Source organism: Mesoplodon bidens, assembly GCF_964165515.1.
Source record: "Mesoplodon bidens genome assembly, chromosome: 8".
Classification (NCBI taxonomy): Eukaryota; Metazoa; Chordata; class Mammalia; order Artiodactyla; family Ziphiidae; genus Mesoplodon; species Mesoplodon bidens.
In genome coordinates this window covers 27375375-27397842 of record NC_138165.1, presented here as the reverse complement: position 1 = coordinate 27397842, position 22468 = coordinate 27375375, and the positions used below count along the sequence as shown (strand labels likewise).

The 22468-nt window shown below is 32.5% G+C and overlaps 1 protein-coding gene across 2 annotated transcripts in view; it reads left to right on the top strand.

Moving 5' to 3' along the window:
• DYNC1I2 (dynein cytoplasmic 1 intermediate chain 2) overlaps window positions 1–22468 on the top strand; it is a gene marked incomplete at its 5' end in the record, with an annotated part of 52321 nt that overhangs the window by 11781 nt on the left and 18072 nt on the right. For both annotated transcript variants that reach the window (XM_081241782.1, XM_081241781.1), the window contains 5 exons: window positions 3262–3352; window positions 10274–10389; window positions 21387–21482; window positions 21713–21875; window positions 21990–22089. In XM_081241782.1, the coding sequence (XP_081097908.1) occupies window positions 3262–3352; window positions 10274–10389; window positions 21387–21482; window positions 21713–21875; window positions 21990–22089 (566 nt within the window). The remainder of the gene's footprint in view (window positions 1–3261; window positions 3353–10273; window positions 10390–21386; window positions 21483–21712; window positions 21876–21989; window positions 22090–22468) is intronic.

Here is a 22468-nt window from a genome sequence, read left to right as displayed (position 1 = left end):
TCAGACTTAATTCTGGTTTCTAAATCTAGGTGCATTCCCAGGTCCATTGTGGTTTTAAAATTTCTAGTTGTTCCTTCACAGACCAAATGGCAGTAATGTTAATTTTTATATCCTTGCGAGGCCAAGATCTAAGCTAGCAGGAAAGGCCTTCTTGGTTCTTGGTTGTCTTTTTGTCCTAAAGAATCAGAGTCACAGCCTTTCAGTATTACTTGCTTGATCAGTGAATGCCATGGTGTAGATCTGTGTTTCAGTTTACTTTACATTTCTTCCTTGGTTTTCTAAGAAAGAAATAGGTATCTTTGCTCTAAACTCCTAAGAAGTTTAAAAACATTCACATGATTAACTCATATATGTTAATATTAAATCTTTTGTACCATTTTTAAAGCCTTGTTTTAGGCTATTTTATATACAGAACTGTGGAGTAAAAGGTAATCTGATTGAATCACTGTTCTTACTATGCAAATCATATCTCAGATATTTGGCAAAAGCTAAGTAATAATAGTTAAAGTTATTTCTAAAGCTGATTGTACTCTTAAACCATCTTTAAAAATGAACTCTAGAATTAAGTCCTTTCTGAGATTTGAGAGACTATGAGTTATTTAGTTTTTTTTTAACCTCCCTGAATGAATGCTTTTATTCATTTTGGGGGGTCGTTTATTGGAGTCTGGGAATATAGTGACATTGCCTTATTGTGCAATTACTGTATTCTTTGATTTTTCTAGACTAATTGGGTTAAAATATGGTAGTCACCAAATAATGCTACCTTTCCCTTTTTTCCTATTAACATTCCTCCTTTTTCAGTGATAGTAATTTTCTTTTTCTAGGTTTGTCCCTTCTGTGGTATAGATTATTTATTATTGAAAGATGAATTTGGTGGGCCATATAATAACATTGAGTCCTTAATGAGTCTCTTATCAGCTGGCTTGAAAACTATCTTTGGTTGAAAGAATATAGTTCTGGGATGGAGATTTTTATCTAATTACAAATTTGAAGTTATGGTGATTTATCTTGCTTCTGGCTGAGAAACTGATAATTTGGTTGCATCACCCGTGTAATTTATTTTTTATTTCTGAAACTTTTATTTGAGAATTGGCTAGTTTAGTGTATTTATGTATATATAATTACTACTTAACCTGTTTTCATAAAGGATTTGAGGTAACGTATTTTTCTTTTAATGTAGTCTTAACCAATTAAGATACTGGTGATGAACGTATTGAGTGGAATCATAGATATTTGAAGTCACCAGAAAGGGGAAAAAACATTAACTGGAAAAGAATTTTATAATTTATCACAAATAATTAGATTGATAGGAATATTACTATTTTCCTCAAATCTTTCCTATATGTATACTTAGAAATATTATTTTCCTAAGCCTGAAGTTAAGTTTGTAATTTAAAGAATTCAAAATTTCTTCTTTGGAAATCTTTAATATGAAAACATTGTAGTAGTATAAATTTATTAAATTTATACTACTAAATATTTAGTAGTAAATTTATACTACTAAATATTTAGTAATTTATACTAAATAATTTAATAAACATATTTGTGCTTACAATGAAGTAGACAAACCACTGTCCTGTATCAGTTGGAACTTAGACGCCTAGGGGAAGCCTCACAGTGAGTGGTGGACAAAAAGATGAGGAAAAATGTAACCTAAGAGAAATTAGGGGACATTAATATTCTTTTACTTCAGATACAAGTCTTGTTTAGCTATGAGTTACACATGCAGCCCCTAGCACAGTGGTATCATGATGTGAATTATATGAAGGCAATCTGGTTTTAGCATTGTTTCTGAGAGATTTAATCACAAAATTAGAAACCTTTTATTATGTTTTTATGGTCTTTTGAAATTTGAGCAAGAATTAACCACTGTATCTCAGGAAACAAACATTCTAGCTATGATTTTTCTTCTAATCTTTTTATTGGTTTCCAATAGAATTTGGCATTGAAAAATAAGGATGATCAGTTTTGTACCTATGTTTAAGATGTAATTCATTATACTATACTTGTACACTTTGTTAGATGAGCAAACCCACTGTTTTTACTGAAGCATGTATAAACATTTAAACATAATTTTAAGGGTTCAGTGAATGTGACTATTCCAGAAACACAGACTTTTAATTAAATACATATTTCTTTAGATTGGTTTCTATATAACTAGGAACTTACTTTCTTTTCAGTAAACTATTAAAAGAAGGGCTTGCAGCACAACATAAAATATATTGGTCACTTAATATTGTACATTGAAAAATTATTTTAAAAAGATACTTGGTATTGGGGTCATTTATGGTAAAATTTAACCAGAAGATGGCAGTGATGATCTTCCTATACTCCCTGCAATGGTAATCAAAAAGTTTTACAAATGTAATAGCATGAAATACGCACGTTCGGCTGTTGGTATATAATGTTAAAAGTGACAAGTTAGGGGAAAGCATTTGCTGTTTGTTTTATATACTATGAAAAATGTGTATTTTTCTATAAGAAGGGATTAAGAATATTTTGGGTGTCTGTATCTTTGTCTGTACACTTCAGTTTTTTCTGAATACTGGGGTAAGGAAGTTACCATTAAGTCTTGCCTTGTTTAAGTTGCATGCATCACTTTATGTTATGCATCATGTCTAGAAGGCATGCTGTTTTATGGCCTGTTTGCATTTTTCACCCAAATTGCTGGAAACTAATGGACTTTTAAAGGAGCCATTCCTTTAGTGATAGTCATTTCTCTAAATTGGCCCTTTTTATTTTTGGTGAGGGGAAAATATCATTTAAGACATCAGTTTCTTTTTGAAAGAAAAAATTGACAAAAATGAACATTTTAAAATAAATCTCAGAAAACCAGACAGTAAATGACTTCTGAAGCAAAATTCAGAGTTTTGATTTGACACTCGTTAGAAATGATCTGGTGATCTTAAAAGCAAAGAATTAGAAAAGGGAGAAGGAATGCTCTCCTTTGAAAATTAGTACCCACATTTGGTGTTGGCCGAGATGAAGATGCATCCTTCCATAATCTTGCTTTTTTTTTTTAATATAAAGCCCAAATGCATTTTGCCAGAGAAATTGCATGAGTCGTCAGCATGCATTGTTAACTTTGTCTTTCTCCTCTTCTTTCTACTGTTCATTTTCATTCATGTACTTTTGTTTTTTGGTTTGCCATTATTTTTTCTTTTTTGTTAATTACTTCATGTTAAATTACTTTTGAAACGTCATAAGCTGAGCAACCTCTCCGTGTAGTAACAGCGGATACCTGTCTATTTCACTATTTAGTCCCTCCTCCTATGTCTCCATCCTCCAAATCTGTGAGCACTCCAAGCGAAGCTGGAAGCCAAGACTCTGGAGATGGCGCAGTGGGATCTAGGTACAGTAATTTTCTTTCAGTATTTTAATGATAGAATGCATTTAGTGCCCAGATACTGTCAGTGCTGTACAGGGACTCTGAATAGTTATGTTGAGTTAGTCCTAACATTTTGAAATCTAAATGGCACAGAAATTGTTTGTTGTAAATTGGGAAATTTTTTTAAACAATATTTTACTGTCACACTTGATTAACTGAGTACTGACTAGTTAACTGATTTTATGCTGATTATTTTATATTAAAAATAGAAGTGTTAATTCATTAAAATTATTCTTCTGTTTAAGCAAATTTTGTATTGGTTATTATGTGAATGTTTTGGGTACAAATAGTGTAAAACCTCTCTACTGTATTATGCTTAATTTCCATTCAGGAATTGAAAATCTAAACAATTCAGTTAAACAGCCTAATTCTGTTCTATTAAGTCACTATTTCTAATTAAGGTAGAAAATAATAATGCGTAAAATATCAAGAATAAGGAATAACTGCTAAGGAAACATTGAGCGTTTACTGGCTTCAATAACAAATTTAAAGAATTTTTAAAAGGAGTGTTTACTGGCTTGAGGGCATTATGCTAAGTGAAGTAAATCAGAAAGGGAAAGACAGATACTATATGATCTCACTTATTTGTGAAATCTAAAAAACAAAACAAAATAAGCTCATAGATACAGAGAATAGATGGGTTCATTTTTATTTTCATTTCTAAAATTTTTGATGGTTGCCAGAGGTGGAGGGGAGGGGGTGAGGGGTGGGTGAAATGGGTGAAGGGGGTCAAAAGGTACAAACTTCCAGTTATAAAGTAAATAAGTCATGGAGATATAATGTACAACATGGAGACCGTAGTTAACAATACTGTATTGTATATTTGAAAGTTGCTGAGAGAGCAGGTCTTAAAAAGAAAGAAAAAATCACAAGAAAAAAATTTTGTAACTATGTATGACAGACGTTAACCAGACTTATTGTGGTGATCATTTCACCATATATAAAAATATTAAATCATTATGTTATATACCTGAAACTAATATAATGTTATACGTCAGTTATACCTCAATTAAAAAAAAAGTTTACTGCCAAGTTTTCCTGAACTTGGGTCTTCCTTATCAAACAATATTTCATGTTTGTTTTAGGATGCTGCACACATGTTGGGACTTGATTTTCAAAAGTTCAGTAAGATTTCAGCTTCTTGCCAAAGATCATACTGAGAAAAGTATTATTACTTACTTCTCTTTGTCACACACACAATAATACCAAGTCTTTGTTTAACAGCATCTTACATTTTGACTTCTTACGGCAGCTGAAACGAGATTAAACATAGCTAGTTTAGAATCTTTATTCAGAATCCTTATTTTGGTCTAGGAAGTTAAATGTCCTCCTCAGGAAAACTTCAGGACACCTTTTAATGTGAAATAAACTAGGAAGTTTTATCTTCATTGTGCCCAAGCACCTCTGATTGAAGTTACAAACAAGTAATGAGCATCTAAAAGACAAGGCAAGAAAAAAAGAAGCAAAGGGGCTAGCTAATCCATAAACTCAATACTTTAATCCGCTTCTGAATAATCAGGTTGTCATTAATAATTAGAAGGCACAAAAGGCTCACCCGTCTGAATTTGAGACGTGCTTTCCAAACCTCTTCTGTTTATAGAACTGAAATTGCAAATCTAAGCAATACTGTTGTTGGACATAAATGACATAACTCTATCATTTAAGAAAAGTCAAAACTTTCTGTTTAAGAATAATATTACCTCATAAAATAATATGTATTACAGATTAAAGAGTAAATTTATTTAGTCTAAATTCATTTTCAAAGGCTAAATTTGTTTCATACTTTCGTTCTTCTGTATTCTTATGCAAATATGTTAGTATTCCTTTGCTAGTAAACAGATGGCATTTTCAAGAGAAGGGTTTTATTTTCCCCTTATACATTACCATAATAAAAACATTTCCCAAGGTAAAAAAAAAGTATTTTAAAAATTTCTTTATTTGATATTATATATTACTTTAATGCAGATACTCTACTGTGTTAATTCTGAACTCATTGTTCTTGATTTTGAAAAGGAGTAGAAAGATTATTTTAATGCAACATCAGCAAGTTTGCTTTAAAAAATACTGTGTAACATCTGTATGAATTAAAATATGTCCTCCTGAGTTTCATTGGAAAACCTAGAGATTATTAGAGAGACCCACTGGAATATTGTAAATTGGTATAGGAAGTAAATAACTGTTAAGAAAAATACTTACTGTGTTAGAATACGTATTAATTGAATTGCCAATTTATGTTAAATGCTATAGGTTACCACAGAAAATAATGTTCCTGGTCCTTGCCTTCGGGAAACTTGCATTCTAGTGTTCATTAATTTACATCATTAATTTAAATGCTATTCACTGTATTGAAAAATCCTAAGACTAGTGTGCTAACTTGTGTTTATAGTGTAGATTTGTAATGATAAGATGTAAAACAAGAAAACAGGTATTTAAATACCTTTAGGGGTATTTGTTTTTATTAGAGAATGAGTAGAAAATTAGTTTCTTTTAAGTTTAACAGGAGAGGAAATAAATTCTCTTTTTAAATGAGGTGACTTGATATCTTTTTAGAGAGCACAGACTCATTTTTAATTGTTAATTTTCAAGAGGGCTGAGTATGTTCACTTCTTAATATATATGTATACACACACAGTAGAAAACTATGAATTCCATTAAATCATCTCCAGATTCCATAATAGATAATTAATATTGTTGATTAATTGGTGCTATTGGCAGTGAAACAATAGCATTTTAAAATATGTGGCTTTTAAAAAGGATGCTGGAGTCTGAGAACGAACAGAATGTACTTCCATTGGGCAGGCATGATGATAAAGAATAAACAGGAAAATGCATGAAGATGTGTGAGATGTATGAACCTATACACTTACATTAGCTGGCCAAGACAGTCTAAGAGTACTACACTTAGGGAGTAGGAAAAAATATGTTAGACATTACCAAGTATGATATCAAAACATCTGAATCACTCTTTCTAAATGCCAAAAATTTCTGTTGGGCCTGGTGGTAATTTATGAATAAATATATGAGGCCATAAAAATGATATTTCTCTAACTTTGCAGATTGGGAAGTTGCATTTCATTAAGATTTTAGTTCACTTTCTCAGTCACTTCCGTTATCACTAAAATTTAGATGACAGTTATTCAATTGAGTAATCCATGCCTCTTGTTCCTTTTTTCCATTCTTGATTAGTTTATCTCTTAGGCTTTTGATTATATGTCTCAGGATTATATTGAAATTTTACTTTATATGTCTGCAGATGCCTTTAATAAATATAATCCCATATGTTGTGCCATGTGTTTTCAGTACTGGTTCTATTTTGAGGTAGAGTTTTACTTGATTTTAGACTAAAATGACATCCTCAACAAGGAGCTCTATGTCATTGGTAACAGCTAGAGCTCTTAGAGAATGTAAAGGCTATGTACAGAACATTCCTTGGAGAGCATCTCATAAAACCCCTTCTGGTTTAACAAAGCCTAGGTTTGTTTCTGTTCAATGCTTAGTATAAAGTAAATCTTCACCGTGACCTCTTCCTTCTTTGTGTACACACAATACCATTTAAATCCCAAGATCTTTCTTTATATTTTTTAAATGAAGGATTTCTCTAGTTCAGTTCATCTGATTGCTTTTACTGATAAATTATAGAGGCAAGTATAGAAATCATTTCTTGTATTTAAATATTATAGCAGTTTTAGTTGTATATTATCATTTGTTATATATGTGAGAAACAAATATATTTGACAAAGATGGTAGCACCGAATGTATTGTGCCTAACTTTTTAATAGGGACTATGAGCATCTTACAGTACTGTACATAATTATCTTATTATCGCTAACCTTACAAGAGTACCAATGTCATAAAGCAGCTTTTATTCTAGTAATAACTAAATTTTCCTTAAATCTTTTGGAAAAGATTCCATGTAAGTTGTTTACCCAATAGGCAAGGCTAAAACATAACCGAATATTTATTTAGGATTGATATTCCCCATAAGTTTAGTTAGTTTAGGTAAATCCTTTGAACATAAAATATTTTTCCTGGGGGAAAATAATCTACTTTTTCCTAGAGACAGAAATCTTTAGCTGTTTTCTAAAGCAGATGACATGTAAGCCCAAGGCAGTGCTTAACCCATAAATTACATAAGGGTCACATTTTGGAAACTTTAGCTATTTTGTATCCCAGTGGAATAGTCTTCGGTTTTCTTACCGAAAGGCTTATGTGTTGACTCATTTCCTTTACCAATATGACAATTTCCTGCACACATTTAATGCTTTGGGCAAGATTATAATATGTTAACTAACATGTTTTTACTAATGTTTTTTTCATTAGGAAACTTAAAATTTCAACTGTTTTTTTATAGCTTAGCTTGTTATCATCCAAAAATAATGTGTTATTTGGGATGTTGGATGTTTTGGCTGTTCTTAGCCATTACTATGCAATATTAGTTTCCCAAAATCTGAAAATACTGTCTTTTAACTATTCTAGGTTGTATGTTTGCATCTTTAACCATATTATGCTTATTGCATGCACTAGAGCACTGAGTGATACCTGGTGTTTTTTTGTACTAACCAGAACATGTGGGTTTTAACTGTGAACCATACTTTAGCTATTCGTAGAATGTATTTGCTTGACTAACTTATGGCCTTTTTTGCTAATGCTTCATGGTTGTCCTACAACCGTTTAGGACGCTGCATTGGGATACAGATCCATCAGTTCTTCAGCTTCACTCAGATTCCGATTTGGGGTATTGAATAGATTTATTACCTTCCCTCTTTTATAATTAATTTGATTCTTTGTGAAATTGTCCTAATTTTATTTTGCTTAAATTTCTAATATTCAGGTAATAGTTTGAAGAGTGATATTTTATTGTGACACCTCATTTATCCTCTATCATTTGTGAAAGACATATTTTATGTATCTGATTTTAGAGGTACCCTAAGTCTACCCATTTAAATGTCCAAATTACTTTTATTATTTGTATATTTTTGATGTAAGTTTTTCTACAATGTATTACAAACTTCCCATACTTTTTCTAATAAATACGCTATATGTAATTGAACCTTTTCTAGGTTACTCAACATGAATATTAATTTATTTTCCTATATTAAAATTCCCTGATGATTTCTAAGGTTTTGAGAGGAACAGAGCTGTTGGTTTCTACACCGTGGCTCCGATTGCTATTGATTTATTCATTAATTCACTTATTCATTCGTTTATTTATTCTAGTCTCCAATGCAAACTATAAATGTTTGCTGCTGCCATTGTGCCTGACTCAGATAGCTCTTTTCCCTTGATATTTTGCAGCTTCTAAAACATATGACCAACACCTTTAGGAATTATGTCTAAAGTTAAGAGTTAATAAGCCTTGAATTAGGCCATATAAGGAAAGTATATGAGCTTCCTGTACATTAGCTGGTAGGCCTCTTTCTTGGCTGCCCTGAGGCTTCCCCACCCCTCCAGTTGCTTGCTTGTTCTCAGTAAAAGTGGCTTTGGATAACTGAGGTATTACCTCCCCAAATCTATCCCTAAATCTTAGAATATTTTGTTTGTTTGTTCTAGTATTGTGATTTTTACCTATTAAACCCTATATGTACTCAAGTTAGTAACTTGTTCCTAATGTTGGCTTGACTGTTTTTTATCAGATATGTGAGTGACTTACTTTTCATATGGTTTACATCTTAAATATCAGAATATAAAGTTTCTTATTTCAGATTTTGTTCTTAGAATACTAGATTACTTCAAATGTACTTAAATTTTCCCATTTAATTCTTTGATTATGCTTTTTTTTTTCTTTAAGGCTAGATATTCCCAAGGTAGATAACACATTAAAAATTTCTTATGGCCCACATTTGGGACCTTAGAGAAAATTAATTCTTTAAATGTACTAATTTTATTAAACTTTTTTGTACAGGATTTTGAAAAGGATGTTTATATAAGAAAAAAGTTGTTATATTACCAATGATATATATATATATATATATATATATATACGTGTGTGTGTGTGTATATATATTTCAGATATCCTCCTTTATATTCTGGAAGTTCCACCACTGTTTTTGCTAGATGTTCTTTTAAGACAATTCATCATTGAGAACTCTGGGAGTTTGGAAGCATGCTATATTTGGTTTAGAATTTAGACATCTACTATAATAGCCACAAGTCTCTTCTTCTGTTTGTCAGAAAAGAATGTATTCCCCCCTATTTAAAACAGAAGTGACTTTAGTAATTTCATGATATTCAGAAGATATGTGGCTTTAGTTTAGGTCTAAAATGTTTGCACAATAGTTTGTCCATATGTGAATCAAGGACCATGTTGACCGTGCAGAGATTAGAGATTTAAAGTTTAAATATTTTATTTTAAAATCTAAATTGACTTTATGATTCTCAATTTCTGCAGAATATAAGTAGAAAAAACGGTTTGCAACAGAAACTTCTTTCTCACTCTTAAAGCTGAAGTCTTCTGATGGTGAAGGGAACTAAATGTGGTCTGAGTGAGATCCACATATTTGACTCTTGAAAAAATGTCTAGAATCATATCCCTGCTAAAAACAGTTCTCATAACCACCCTTATTCAGCAGTCTGCTCTGAAATTCCTTTCCTCTTACTCTGTTATTACCCACACATTTCTTCTAAGAAACTAAATTATTTGCCTTTTTAAAGTGAAAAATAAACACCTTGAATGATTCGGAAATATCTTTTGTTTTTGCTACCTTCTAATTCTTTTGTTAAAATAAAGCCAATTGTTCATTTAAAATTTCTTGAATAAAACAGGGAATTAAATTACACTGTTGGATATACAGTGTTTAATTATTACTTTTCTAAAATTACATTATTTGATGTAGTTAAAATGTATCATTTGTAATATTTAAAAACATTTGTGTTCACTTTATTTAGACGAGGACCTATTAAACTCGGAATGGCTAAAATTACGCAAGTTGACTTTCCTCCTCGTGAAATCGTCACATATACGAAGGAAACTCAGACTCCAGTTATGGCTCAACCCAAAGAAGGTGAGTATCTGTCCTTAATATGATTGTCATTAAGCCGCCATATTAAACAAGTGGATTCTTTCCTTTTTTTTTTTTTTTCTTCCTTTTTTGTTTTTTGGCATATTTCCTTAGGGGAATATTATAAAAGTAATGCTTCGGATTTCTGCATTTATGTATTTGTTCTTTAGAGTTTTAAAACTTTTTCTTTTAAAAGTTAATAGAAATATAAGCTGTATGTATGTTTTAAATTTTGTTGACGTAAATGTAAGTATTTCCATTTTCATATTGTCATTGCTGTGTGCTGCTTTAGAAGCAGAAAAATTTAAGCATGTTCTATTTCTGTGTCATGAACATAATTCTTCCCAAAATGAGAGTATCAATATATCCCATAGTAAATGAAATCATGTAAATTATTCAATATTTTCTGTGGAGTATACTGTATTCTGATATACTGTCATTGTTAATCCATATTAATGAACAAATCTAGACCTAATTCATAAACTTCCTCTTTTATGATCTAAGGGCTCTACTGTGTTGATTATATAGCAGTTTTTAATCTCTGTGAAACAGAGGGAGTATACATAGACATTATATTGAATGTGGAGTCCTTTGATTCTTAAACGAGAAGGAGTTAACCATTTTTACAGTGGGGACTAATTTTTAAATTCTCATCAGATAGCTAATGATTTAAGCATAAAGTTAATATGATAGTTCTTGCTTTTCCAAGGGAAGCTAATAAATTTATGTTAGACATAAAAGAGGTTTACTTAATATCCTTAATACAGATACACAGTTTCTTATCTGAAACCTTTGGAGGTATATATATATATATAGGAATTCAGAATTTTTCACATTTCAGAAAATTTTTCACATTGCATAAAGTATATGTACCATATAAAAACACTCCAGCAGCATCTTGGGCATTAATATTTCAGCAGGAAAAGCTATGAATATTCAAACTGAGTGAGATAATGATTAAAGATAGCTTTACCTCTGGTCATGTCAGGGTTTACCACCAAATGAGTTATGGATTTTAGAGTTGATGATATTTTGGAATTGTGGGCCTATAATAAATAATCCTTTTAGCAGTCTGTGCATAAAGAACATTTTTTTCTCCTTAGCCAGGAAGATTTTTTCCTGTTTAATTATAGAATATTAAACCTAAGCACTTTATCAAATGTTTAAATTAATTTATCTTTAAAATTTCAGTTAAATTATGACCTTTCTCCATTAAGGAGAAACTAAAGTAATATTCATTGCAGAAAGCCCAGAAAATACAAGTAAGCAAAAGGGGGAAAAATCCTTGAAATCCCTAGCTATTAGCACTGAAAATCTTCAAATTTTCATATTTATGTATACCTCAAAAGAAAATTAGGATTATAACTATTTACAGCCTTTTTTAACTTAATGGTAAATCATCACATGCATTTTTAACAACTCTCCTTTCCCTGCCCACTAAGGATGGACATGAAATAAATCTTTTAAACTTTTCCTTTCACTTTCATCTTATTCCCGAAAGGAGTTGACATTATCGTACATACAATTAAACTTGAAAATTTTGAGGAAATCAGGATAACATTTTTTTTTTTTAATTAATTAATTTATTTATTTATTTTTGGCTGTGTTGGGTCTTCATTGCTGTGCGAGGGCTTTCTCTAGTTGCGGTGAGCGGGGGCCACTCTTCATCGCTGTGCGCAGGCCTCTCACTGTCGAGGCCTCTCTTGTCGCGGAGCACAGGCTCCAGACACGCAGGCTCAGTAGTTGTGGCTCATGGGCCCAGTTGCTCTGCGGCATGTGGGGTCTTCCCAGACCAGATCTCGAACCCGTGTCCTCTGCATTGGCAGGCAGATTCTCAACCACTGCGCCACCAGGGAAGCCCCAGGATAACATTTTTATCCAAGAGTTTTTTTGTTTTACTTGACCATGTGAATGTTCATCTCTATGGATACATTTTTTTCATTCCTGCTGCTCTGTTGTTTGGTAAGATAGCTTTCACAGGTGCAAACTCCTCCTCTTACCAGAAAAAAAAAAAAAAACCCTGATGGTAAACTTGTTTGAGACATAAGCCACTTTAAAAAAAGAAGACAGGAAAGATAAAGTGTTGAACTACCAGTATGGAAAAAACTAGTACTGTAGGAGTCTATAATTTCCAGAAAATATTATTTTATTAACTAATATATTCAAGTGTTATAGTGTCTGTCTTTTGGGAGCTACATTGTTAGATATGTTAACTCAGAAAGTGAGTAAAATAGGGGCTTCCCTGGTGGCGCACTGGTTGAGAGTCCGCCTGCCGATGCAGGGGACACGGGTTCGTGCCCCGGTCCGGGAAGATCCCACATGCCGCGGAGCGGCTGGGCCCGTGAGCCATGGCCGCTGAGCCTGCGTGTCCGGAGCCTGTGCTCCACAACGGGAGAGGCCACAGCAGTGAGAGGCCCGCGTACCGCAAAAAAAAAAAAAAAAAAAAAAAAAAAAAGAAAGTGAGTAAAATAGCCAAAATGAGGGTATAGTGACTCATTTAAAAAATAAATTAGGCTTTTTTTCCTTCTAATAATAATTTGGAGATTTAACTTTACTTTGAGATGCTTTTTGGATTGTTTGAAATGTAAAGCATTCTGAAGCTATTTTGGGTAATGCCTATTATAATATACCTATAATTAGTTGAAGTGAAGACTTCCATTAAAAATTTTTTTTTTCTTTTTTTTTAAATAATTGTAGCAGTGTATCATAGAGAATTTAGAGAAGACAGAAAGGGTAGGAAGTGTCTGTTATACCACTATGTAATAGCCGTTTGTTTCTAGTCTGTTTTCCATGATATATTTTTTTCAAAAATTATATATGTATACATACACACACACAAACATACGTATATACACACATATGGTTTTATATCCTACTTGAAATTTGCATTTTTAATTGCTTATTTTTGACATGCATATAAATTTTAAAGTGTGAATATGTAACAATGTCTTTGAACTAATTTGAATGTATAGCTACATAGTATATGCCTGTTAGTTTTCAAAAAATTTTTTTTCCCATTTTTATTTTGCAAGTAATTGGAAAATATAAAGATTGTGATTTGTAAAGTAAGCTGATGACCCGGAAGTTCAAGATAAACTATTTTTTTCACTTTGAAATTATTTAGGGCAAGGCTTTTAGCATTATCGTACTTCAGCTTCTTTGCCAAATTTTGCATGAGTATAGGGATTGTTTCTTCTTCATTGCTGTAATGCCTGGTCTGAATAGTGTATGGCATGTAGTGAGTACAAACTCAGTAAATATTTGGTGAAGGAATTAATTGCTTTTACCTACTCAGTAGAGTGATTTACTTACTTGGGATTTTTTTTTTCATGCCTTTACTCTGGAAGTAACTGCTGGGAAAATAGGTTATTTTCAAGTGTTAATGCTACAACATAATTATTGATGAAATTGGTGAAAAGGCACTTAGTCTCAGTTCTTGGTTTTAATATGAACATATCATGTTCTAATCATTATTTGCTCTTAGATCCATATATGAAACATACATTCTCCTTTATAGCCTTCTTGAATTCCATGATGACATAGTATGTAGATATAAACATGTGCTGTTATTTTATGTTTTATGTATCCCTCTGAATGCTGTGAACAAAATTGGACCTTTTAGCATGTTTCAAATATATTACCTTAGCTACTTGTTGTAACGGTTCTTCAAACCTCACATTCAAATTGATGACTGAAAATTTTAACAGCAAAGAGTGTCTACTACATATCAGGTATAGTGTAAGGCACTTTACGTTATCTCTAATCCTCTTACCAAAACCTTGAGAGTTAAATATCAGTTCTGTTTACATATGAAGAAGCTGAAGCTGAAAGAGATAGCTTATCAGGGGTCACAGAGCTAGTAGCTAAGATTCTAAACCAAGTCTGACTGATTCCAAGGTGTGCTTTCTCTCATGCTGCCACTGAAGCAGCACTTTCATGCTTTTATGATAGTCACCTATGGTAAGAAATTCAATTTATATTATAATCTAGTACAAACATAGATACAGATGTGTACAGCTGCCCCTTGAATTTCACAAGTTCACTTTACACCACATTGGGAGGTGGTGTCCACCAGAGCAGAGAGCTCCTTCCCTGGGAACTACACTCAGCATCTCGGCAGAAAGCTGCCATAGCTTTGAACTGTGTTTCTGAGCATCTGTGCTGTATTTATTTTGTGCATCCGTTAACGAGATGTGTCTAAGGTAATTACTTCTTCACTTTACACCACTTCAGCTTAAGAAAGAAAGGCTTCATAGGATTGCTCTACTTTCGAATAGTGGGGGCAACTTGTAACTGATACAAAAGTTTTATGAAATAACACCTTTTCTGCTCTTGCTATATTTCATTTTTTTCAGTGTTGACCATAATACACTAAATTTATTGGCTTAGACCTGTAGTTTGAAAATTACTTCATTAAAAGATAGCATGGCTTAGTTAACTTATTTATTGATAAATTTGCATCAGGATAATATTTTATAGTGATTGGCTAAGACTAATGAATAAACAGCTTTGATCTTTTATGGTGTTAAATAGAATTTTTCTTATCTTCACTGATACAAGGTGAAAGTGGCAAGATGGGTGAACTGAGCCCAGTTTCTTAATGGGTATGTCTGTATTAGCACCACTATCTTTAAAATTTTCCTTTGTGGACTAGACTTAGATGTTAGTTTTATAAAGGTCCACGTTTATTCATTTGCAACCTAACAAGAATTCACGGATTCTGCAAGTTTATTGAGTATATGCTATATACTCGATTATTTTTTTGTTTTTTTTTAGTTTCAGGTTGAGGTATGTAAGTGAAGGAGAATGTGAAATGTACCCCAATACCATGGAGCCATCCTTAGCCTTTGGAACTATTTATAAAAATGAAACCATTTCCTCTCTATGTCATTACAATTATTTTCATGTCAAGGGCTCTTACATTGTTTCTTCTCCTAATTTGTAGAGGTTCTAGAAAGAGGGAAAGAAAAAAAAACCTGAACTTAAGGTTTTATAATGAAAACACTTTGTGCATAACTGTACTTCTGCTTATCCATTGGTTTACTACAGTGCCTCTCAAACTTAGCCTGGTTGGCTCGCATTTAAGAATTATGTAACAAATTCCAAAACTCACCATGAGACAAAATTGCTGAAATCACAGTTTGAGTGTAACAGACAGTAAATTGAACTTGGGTAGGCAGTGTAATTAGTGCAGAAGTAACGTGAGTTACCAAATGAAGATAAAAATTGGTTTTAGGCTTAACTCTTTTTTTCATTTTTTAAAAATGGCTGAATCTATTCTTTTAAAAAGCAATTTTTATTTTGCTTTTTTTCCTTTTTCCCCATTCCAGCCATCTTCTTGCTTTCAAGTTTACTCTGTAAGGTGGTAGTACCATTTCTGAACTGAGGTGCTTTGCTGTCTTAAAGCACCTACTGTGAATGAAATTGACAAGGAACATGTGACCTCAGTCAATTTTATTCTCGGCAGGTAAAAGAACTTCTCATGGCAGGAGTGTGGTGCCCACAGATACACTCCTGGAAAAGTTACTTTCTTCTCTTTTAAAAGTTTTTAACTCTTTTAAAAATGGCGTTATTTTTTTCTTATTCACCTCGTCAGTATGGATTTTTTTGTTGTTGTAATTTTTAGACAAAGATTTTTAAAGAGGAAGAAGTTCCAAAGTTTAATCAGCTTGTTTACACCTGAGGAAACTGAGACCCCAGGAAGTTCATTGATGACCCTATGGTCACAATATAAGAGAACATCAGACTACAACCAGAACCTGGTTTTTGATTTCCAGTGAAGTGCTATGTTTCTCATATCATTCCACTTTCTTATCTTTGTGGAGTTTTGTAATTATTTTTGGTGTTGATTTAGTAGTCAGATATTTTTCCTCAGGTACGTGTTGATCAGCATTTATAATGTGTAGAAAAATGTTATATGTAAAATAGCTCTTAATTTTTTATTGCATGATCTTAACATCTGGAATCCATACTTCCCAAGTAGACTAAATCTGTGGGCCTTCTGGTTTAATAGTACCCTTGTCTAAAACGGATTTTTAAAAAAAATCCTGGAATAAATAACACATGTAATAAATTAGTTTTAACCCTCAGAGAATCTGTGAGAATATAAAAATAATTGAAAATTGAAGCATTTATTCGTAACCTTGATTGAAAGACTTTAATCAGCATATCTGAAATTGTGGCCTCAGAAAAATGTAATATTTATGAGATCACAGATAACAGGATCTGTGTTAATGATGCCAATACTGCCTAAATAAAATCTGAATTTTACATAAAAAGAGACAATGTAGAGAGACAAATTCTGTGTTAAAGTAAATGTTATGTATAATTAAAGTATTACTCCCTTTTTATTTATCTTCCAAATTAGCATTAGATCTATATTCAAAATATTTCCCAATTAAAATTTTCCCTTGTTGAATATCTAAATTATTAAGGAAATCCAAGTGACCTTGCATCTGATTCTGGGTGTTTAAAAAAATAAAAGGAATGAATTCCATTGATACATTCATGAAGTTTTGTCCTAATATAAGATTTTCTTAATATTGATTTTAAAGAGTAAAGTATAAGAAGATGAAATTATGGACAAATGGATCGAAATGAAGTGATTCAAAAGGATGTTGATCCAGAAAAGAAAGGATTATTTTGAAAATATTAAAGGAAAATCATTCATATCTAACATGTACTTTTCAACTTATGATTGAAGCATTTCCCTCTAATCTCATTTTGTTTATGAAGTTATTTATAAGTTGAATTTTTGTAAATTATGTTTTTATATGCAACACATTTCCTGATTTTTGGAACTCAGTGGCAACTTCCTTTGTATCATGAGAAATCAGACTACTTTGTAAATTAGAAATTCTTCATAAGATATTAAACTATCTTAAAATACAGTACACCAGTATGATGAAACTAGTTAATAAATTTATAGACAACAAATGTATTTCCTAAACAACATTAATGCCCTGATGATGAGATTTATTTTTGACCTCATACTGAGCATTAATTGTGATAAGTGATAGAATAAAGAGTATCAGTGTTTAGTGAGGATTTTCTAGGATCTTTCATATTACCTGTTAAATATGTTGTAATATTTTAAAATAATTCAAAGCGTGCTTTGTGGCTTATTCTTAGATATCTCTTAAATGTCACGTGACATACAGATGAGAAAACTTGCTCTGAAGACTCCTTCCTTCAGCTTAACAAAAGCCACCCATTTCACAGATGATTTAACTTTGATTAACGTACTCCACTGTAACAGATTATTTCAACAACTGGAATTTCATTCTTTGGTGTTATTTCTAGGTGCAGCTTAATTTACAAAACTGCTTTTCTTTCCATCTCACCAAAATACATCACAATTTTGATGTTAACTCAGTAAAAATTCAGTGGTTCATTAAAGCTAGTCTTAGCATTCATTGACAAGAGATTTGTCATTTTAAAAGTAACTGCTACTTTTATGCATTCTTTACTGCTCAGTTTATAACCTTATATTCCCTGTCAGAGAAAGCATGGAGTTAACCACTTAGCATATTGCGATGAATATTCATCAATAAATTGATGTGACATGGCAGTCCCATTTTTCAGTCTTCCTGCTCTGTTGCAGTCTTTTTTAGTTTTAAATATATTATAGATAATCATGTAATAGGGACTAGCCTAGAAAATCTTTAGAATTGTAATACTATATTTTTGGTCATGTTAATAGTTTTTTAGTAGCTAATTGTATTAGTTTTTAATAAGAGAAGTGTATTTGTTTCAGAGGAACAGTCTCTAATCTGATGTTACTGATGTTAGGCATTTTTTGCCAAATATTTGGTATATATAGATAATCAGCTTTATAACAAAAATACTGCTTTGTACTTTTAAAGAACAGATCATTTTTGTAATGTTCCTGGAATTTTTATTTAGCTTAGTCATTTTTATGAAGCTTGGGTTTAAGTGTCTATCATAATTTTTAAATCAATTTTTAATTCATCTAGAAAGAGAGCTATGTACATTCATTCTAAAATAAAATCCTGAAAACAAGTATTTAAATAGATTATACTCATCATTCAGACACAACTAAAGTAATCTATATGGGCAAGTTAGCATGGCAAATGCCATAAAGTAGGCAGATACAGATGACTGTTTACCATACTTCATCTACATTTTAAATTTTAAAAGGAAAAGAGTGTCTATAAGCACGATCTTTTCTGTTAAGTATATAGATTATGAGGTCACTTAGCACTGAAGTACCGACCATATATGCATTATGACAGGAATTTGACACCTGTCATTGGAAATGGTACTTAGAAACCGTATAATGCAACAAAGTTGAGGGAGGGAAATATGATGTGGATAGGAGGCTGTAATTTATAATTCACAGTGCTTAAGAATGACTTGTCCAGGGTAACTCAGATTCCCTATCTTTGATTTCAGGATTTACATACAGTGAACCCTACTAGTCGACAAAATTGATTAAGATAACTGACAATATTAGCAGAAAATGGAAAAATACATATTTTCAGACTTAATTTTTTTATAGATAATTTATAAATTTATTTATTTACTTACTTTGGCTGTGTTGGGTCTTCGTTGCTGCGTGCGGGCTTCCTCTGGTTGCGGTGAGCGGGGCTACTCTTCGTTGCGGTGCATGGGCTTCTCATTGCGGTGGCTTCTCTTGCTGCGGAGTATGGGCTCTAGGCCCACGGGCTCAGTAGTTGTGGTGCACGGGCTTAGTTGCTCCAGGGCATGTGGGATCTTCCTGGACCAGGGCTCGAACCCGTGTCTCCTGCCTTGGCAGGTGGATTCTTAACCACTGCACCATCAGGGAAGTCCCTAGACTTAATTTTTAATTGAAGTAAATATCCTGTTACTCTAAAAGTCAACTTAAGTACAATTAAATTATTTTATTACATTACACTGGCAGGTGACTTTATGGTAGAATTTCATTGTAATGTTGGAGCAGTACAGTATAGAATTGTTACCAGTTACACTGTTTTCAGATTAATAATCCGTTGTATATGAGAATTCATCTAAAAAGGAGTACTGTCTTTCTGTTTTTCTGTGTGATTATTTTGCCCAAAAAAAAGCTTTCATTTTTTTAAGTAGCACAAAAGCTGTCATTGGCATGCTTTGTAAGGAAGTGTCAGTGTGCAAGAGAGTGGCGATCACTAAGAATTCTTTTACGTGTTCTTTCCCCTTTGCACCACCGCCTCCTCAGCGGGGTCACTGAGATCACTAGCTTTTCTTGAAATGGCCATTTTCACTGGCAGGTGCATTATACCCTGTATTTTCAGATTGTTTTTCCATTCTGAATGTTTGGCAGGTTGATTGCTCTGGCTGCATTGACGGAGAAAGGGCTGACAAATGCGGTTGGGCTGGCTGAAAAGACAGTGATTACTGTTTTCCTTTGTGGCTGATTGAGGCCCTTGAAAGGAAAAATTTTAACCTTCACCATTTGGTTCAAAAGTATGAGCATATATTGAAATCATTCGTGCCATTTATTCTAGTTCTGTAAACTTGTCAGAACGTAAAAATCGCTCAATTTCAAGTAATGTAGGATTGGCACACGTCATTATCATTTTGATTAAGTTGGAGGTTGTATCATTGTGTGCAGTATACAGTGTCATTTAAAGCTTTCTTTCCTACAGGTACAGTTACATTTTTATTGCTTATACTATAGAGTTAGAAAGATTTTCATAGCTCTCCACACCTAACACTATGTGTGTGGTTTGGCAGCTGGTGTGGCCTACAAGCTGCATTTTGTTTGCAGGGTAAAGGCTTATCTGTAGGCCTCCTGGAGTGTGGGTAATTGCACAGGCTCGCCATTGGGGAGAGACAGGATTGGAAGCAGTCAAGCGGAAGAATGTTATGCCATCCCATTGCCACCTTGTAGCAGAAAGACACAATCCCAGCAGTGCCATCTGGTTGTTGCTATCTAGTCAGCTGGCCTGGCTGCTGGGACCATGACTTGGCAGCTGGTTCCCATCCTTGACCATTCTTTTGTGTATGTTGTATGTATGTGTGTTTTAGATAATTTTGAACATAGGTCGGGGAAATGACTATAACTAACAAGTAAAATCCCCTTACTGAATGGACTCATTACTTGAGATGCACTTTGCCGCAGATGCCTGCTGCCATTCCCTCATAGACAAATGACACATCTGTTTAGGCAATAAAAATAAGCATTTGCTTAATAAAAATCCATCTCAGTATGTAGTGAAAGAGAAGGTAGGCAGAGTTGTATGTTCTAGAACATTTTAAAATAAGTAATTTAAAGTTATTTCCTGGTTTGGGGGTATAAGGGGAGATTTAATAATTTTTAAAAGTCTTATAAACATTGTATATTATCTCAATATGTATTTTTATTCAAGTTAAGAAAACATTATGTTAAGTGCTTATTGCCACATCATGTAACGGTAGATAATGAGACTTGCATTTAAAATGACAGAATAGAAAATGTGGTCTCATAGCTATTATCTTTAAAATCTGCCTCTCAAATAGCAACCTGAGAGTTAATGTAAGCCGTCTTTATGCCATATGAAGACCCATTAGACACTGATGGTTTCAGATCACAAGTAAGCAGCCAGCTCTGTAGGCTATTTTAGACATTTGATTTTCTTCATTTTACAGCATTAATGTGTCAGCATGCTACATAAAACTATGTAGGAGTTGCATGTTGTTCTGTCTGGAATGATAAATGCTTGCAAGCTTTTAGAGATTTCCATGAGGGACTCATCCTAGTTGCTTATATATCTTATTTCAGTTTATGTTGCTACAGAATTTGATATGACTATTGCTGAGTTACCACATAGGTATGTATAAAAACCAAGAAGTTCCACTTAATTCTTTTTTAAAAAATTGTATTGATAAAATTTATATTATTTGTACTTGTTCTGTCTTATCAGTAGTTCACTTTTGCTTTTATCTAAAGAGTTGTGATACTTTCTGAAATAATTACCTCAAGAGTTATCAGTTATTTTCATGAAAATAATTTTTGTGTTATTGTTCTGTTTTTTCAGATGAAGAGGAAGAAGATGACGTAGTGACTCCTAAACCACCTATTGAACCTGAGGAAGAGAAAACTTTAAAGAAAGATGAAGAAAGTGATAGTAAAGGTATCTTAAAGAATTCAACTTTAAAAAAAAAAAGAATTAAAAAAATTTTGTTGATTCCTGTTAAGACTGCTTTTATTATTTATATATTAAAGTAGAATAAAATGCTCTAAATCAAAGAGGTGAATCTGCTTGGATAAAAATGAGTGGCATTCATTGACGCAAATTGTGATAGTGAGGTGACATGATCTGAGTGGCATAAATCCGACTTCAGAAAAACGTTTGCCTCACAGCCCCCCCGCACGAGCTGACTGAAGAAGAAAAGCAGCAAATCTTGCACTCTGAGGAATTTTTAAGTTTCTTCGACCATTCTACAAGAATTGTAGAAAGAGCTCTTTCTGAGCAGATTAACATCTTCTTTGACTACAGTGGAAGAGATTTGGAAGACAAAGAAGGGTAATGTTTAATTGCTAAAATTATGGGTTCAGCAGTGTTAAATTACTTTAAGATTAAGAGTGGGAAGTTATAACACAGTTGTTGGTTGTTTTTTTTTTTCGTCTTTTCCTGTAGAGAGATTCAAGCAGGTGCTAAACTGTCATTAAATCGACAATTTTTTGATGAACGTTGGTCAAAGCATCGGGTTGTTAGTTGTTTGGATTGGTCATCTCAGGTAAATTATAACATAACTGGTTGCTATTAACTCATTTTTGAATTCCAGTAAGCAGGTAGTTTTAATTGTGGAAACTTTGTGTAATTAAGTCAATGTATATTATTGAAAATTACAATGGATGATGGTTCTAAGGTTATGGTTGTCTTATGTACTTAGGAAGAAAGGATTGGAAACACTATATTTAAAAATCAAGAGTTTATTTATGCCACAACCCAGTTTTACTGATTTTAATTGCTCACCAAATTCTTTGGATAGAATTGCAAAACATATTTTAATAAAATATTTTAACATTAAAACATTTAAAATAACTAAACTAATTTAAGGTTTTACTAATGTTCCAGCAAGCATAACTCTAGAGATATATTTCTTGGTGAAGTGT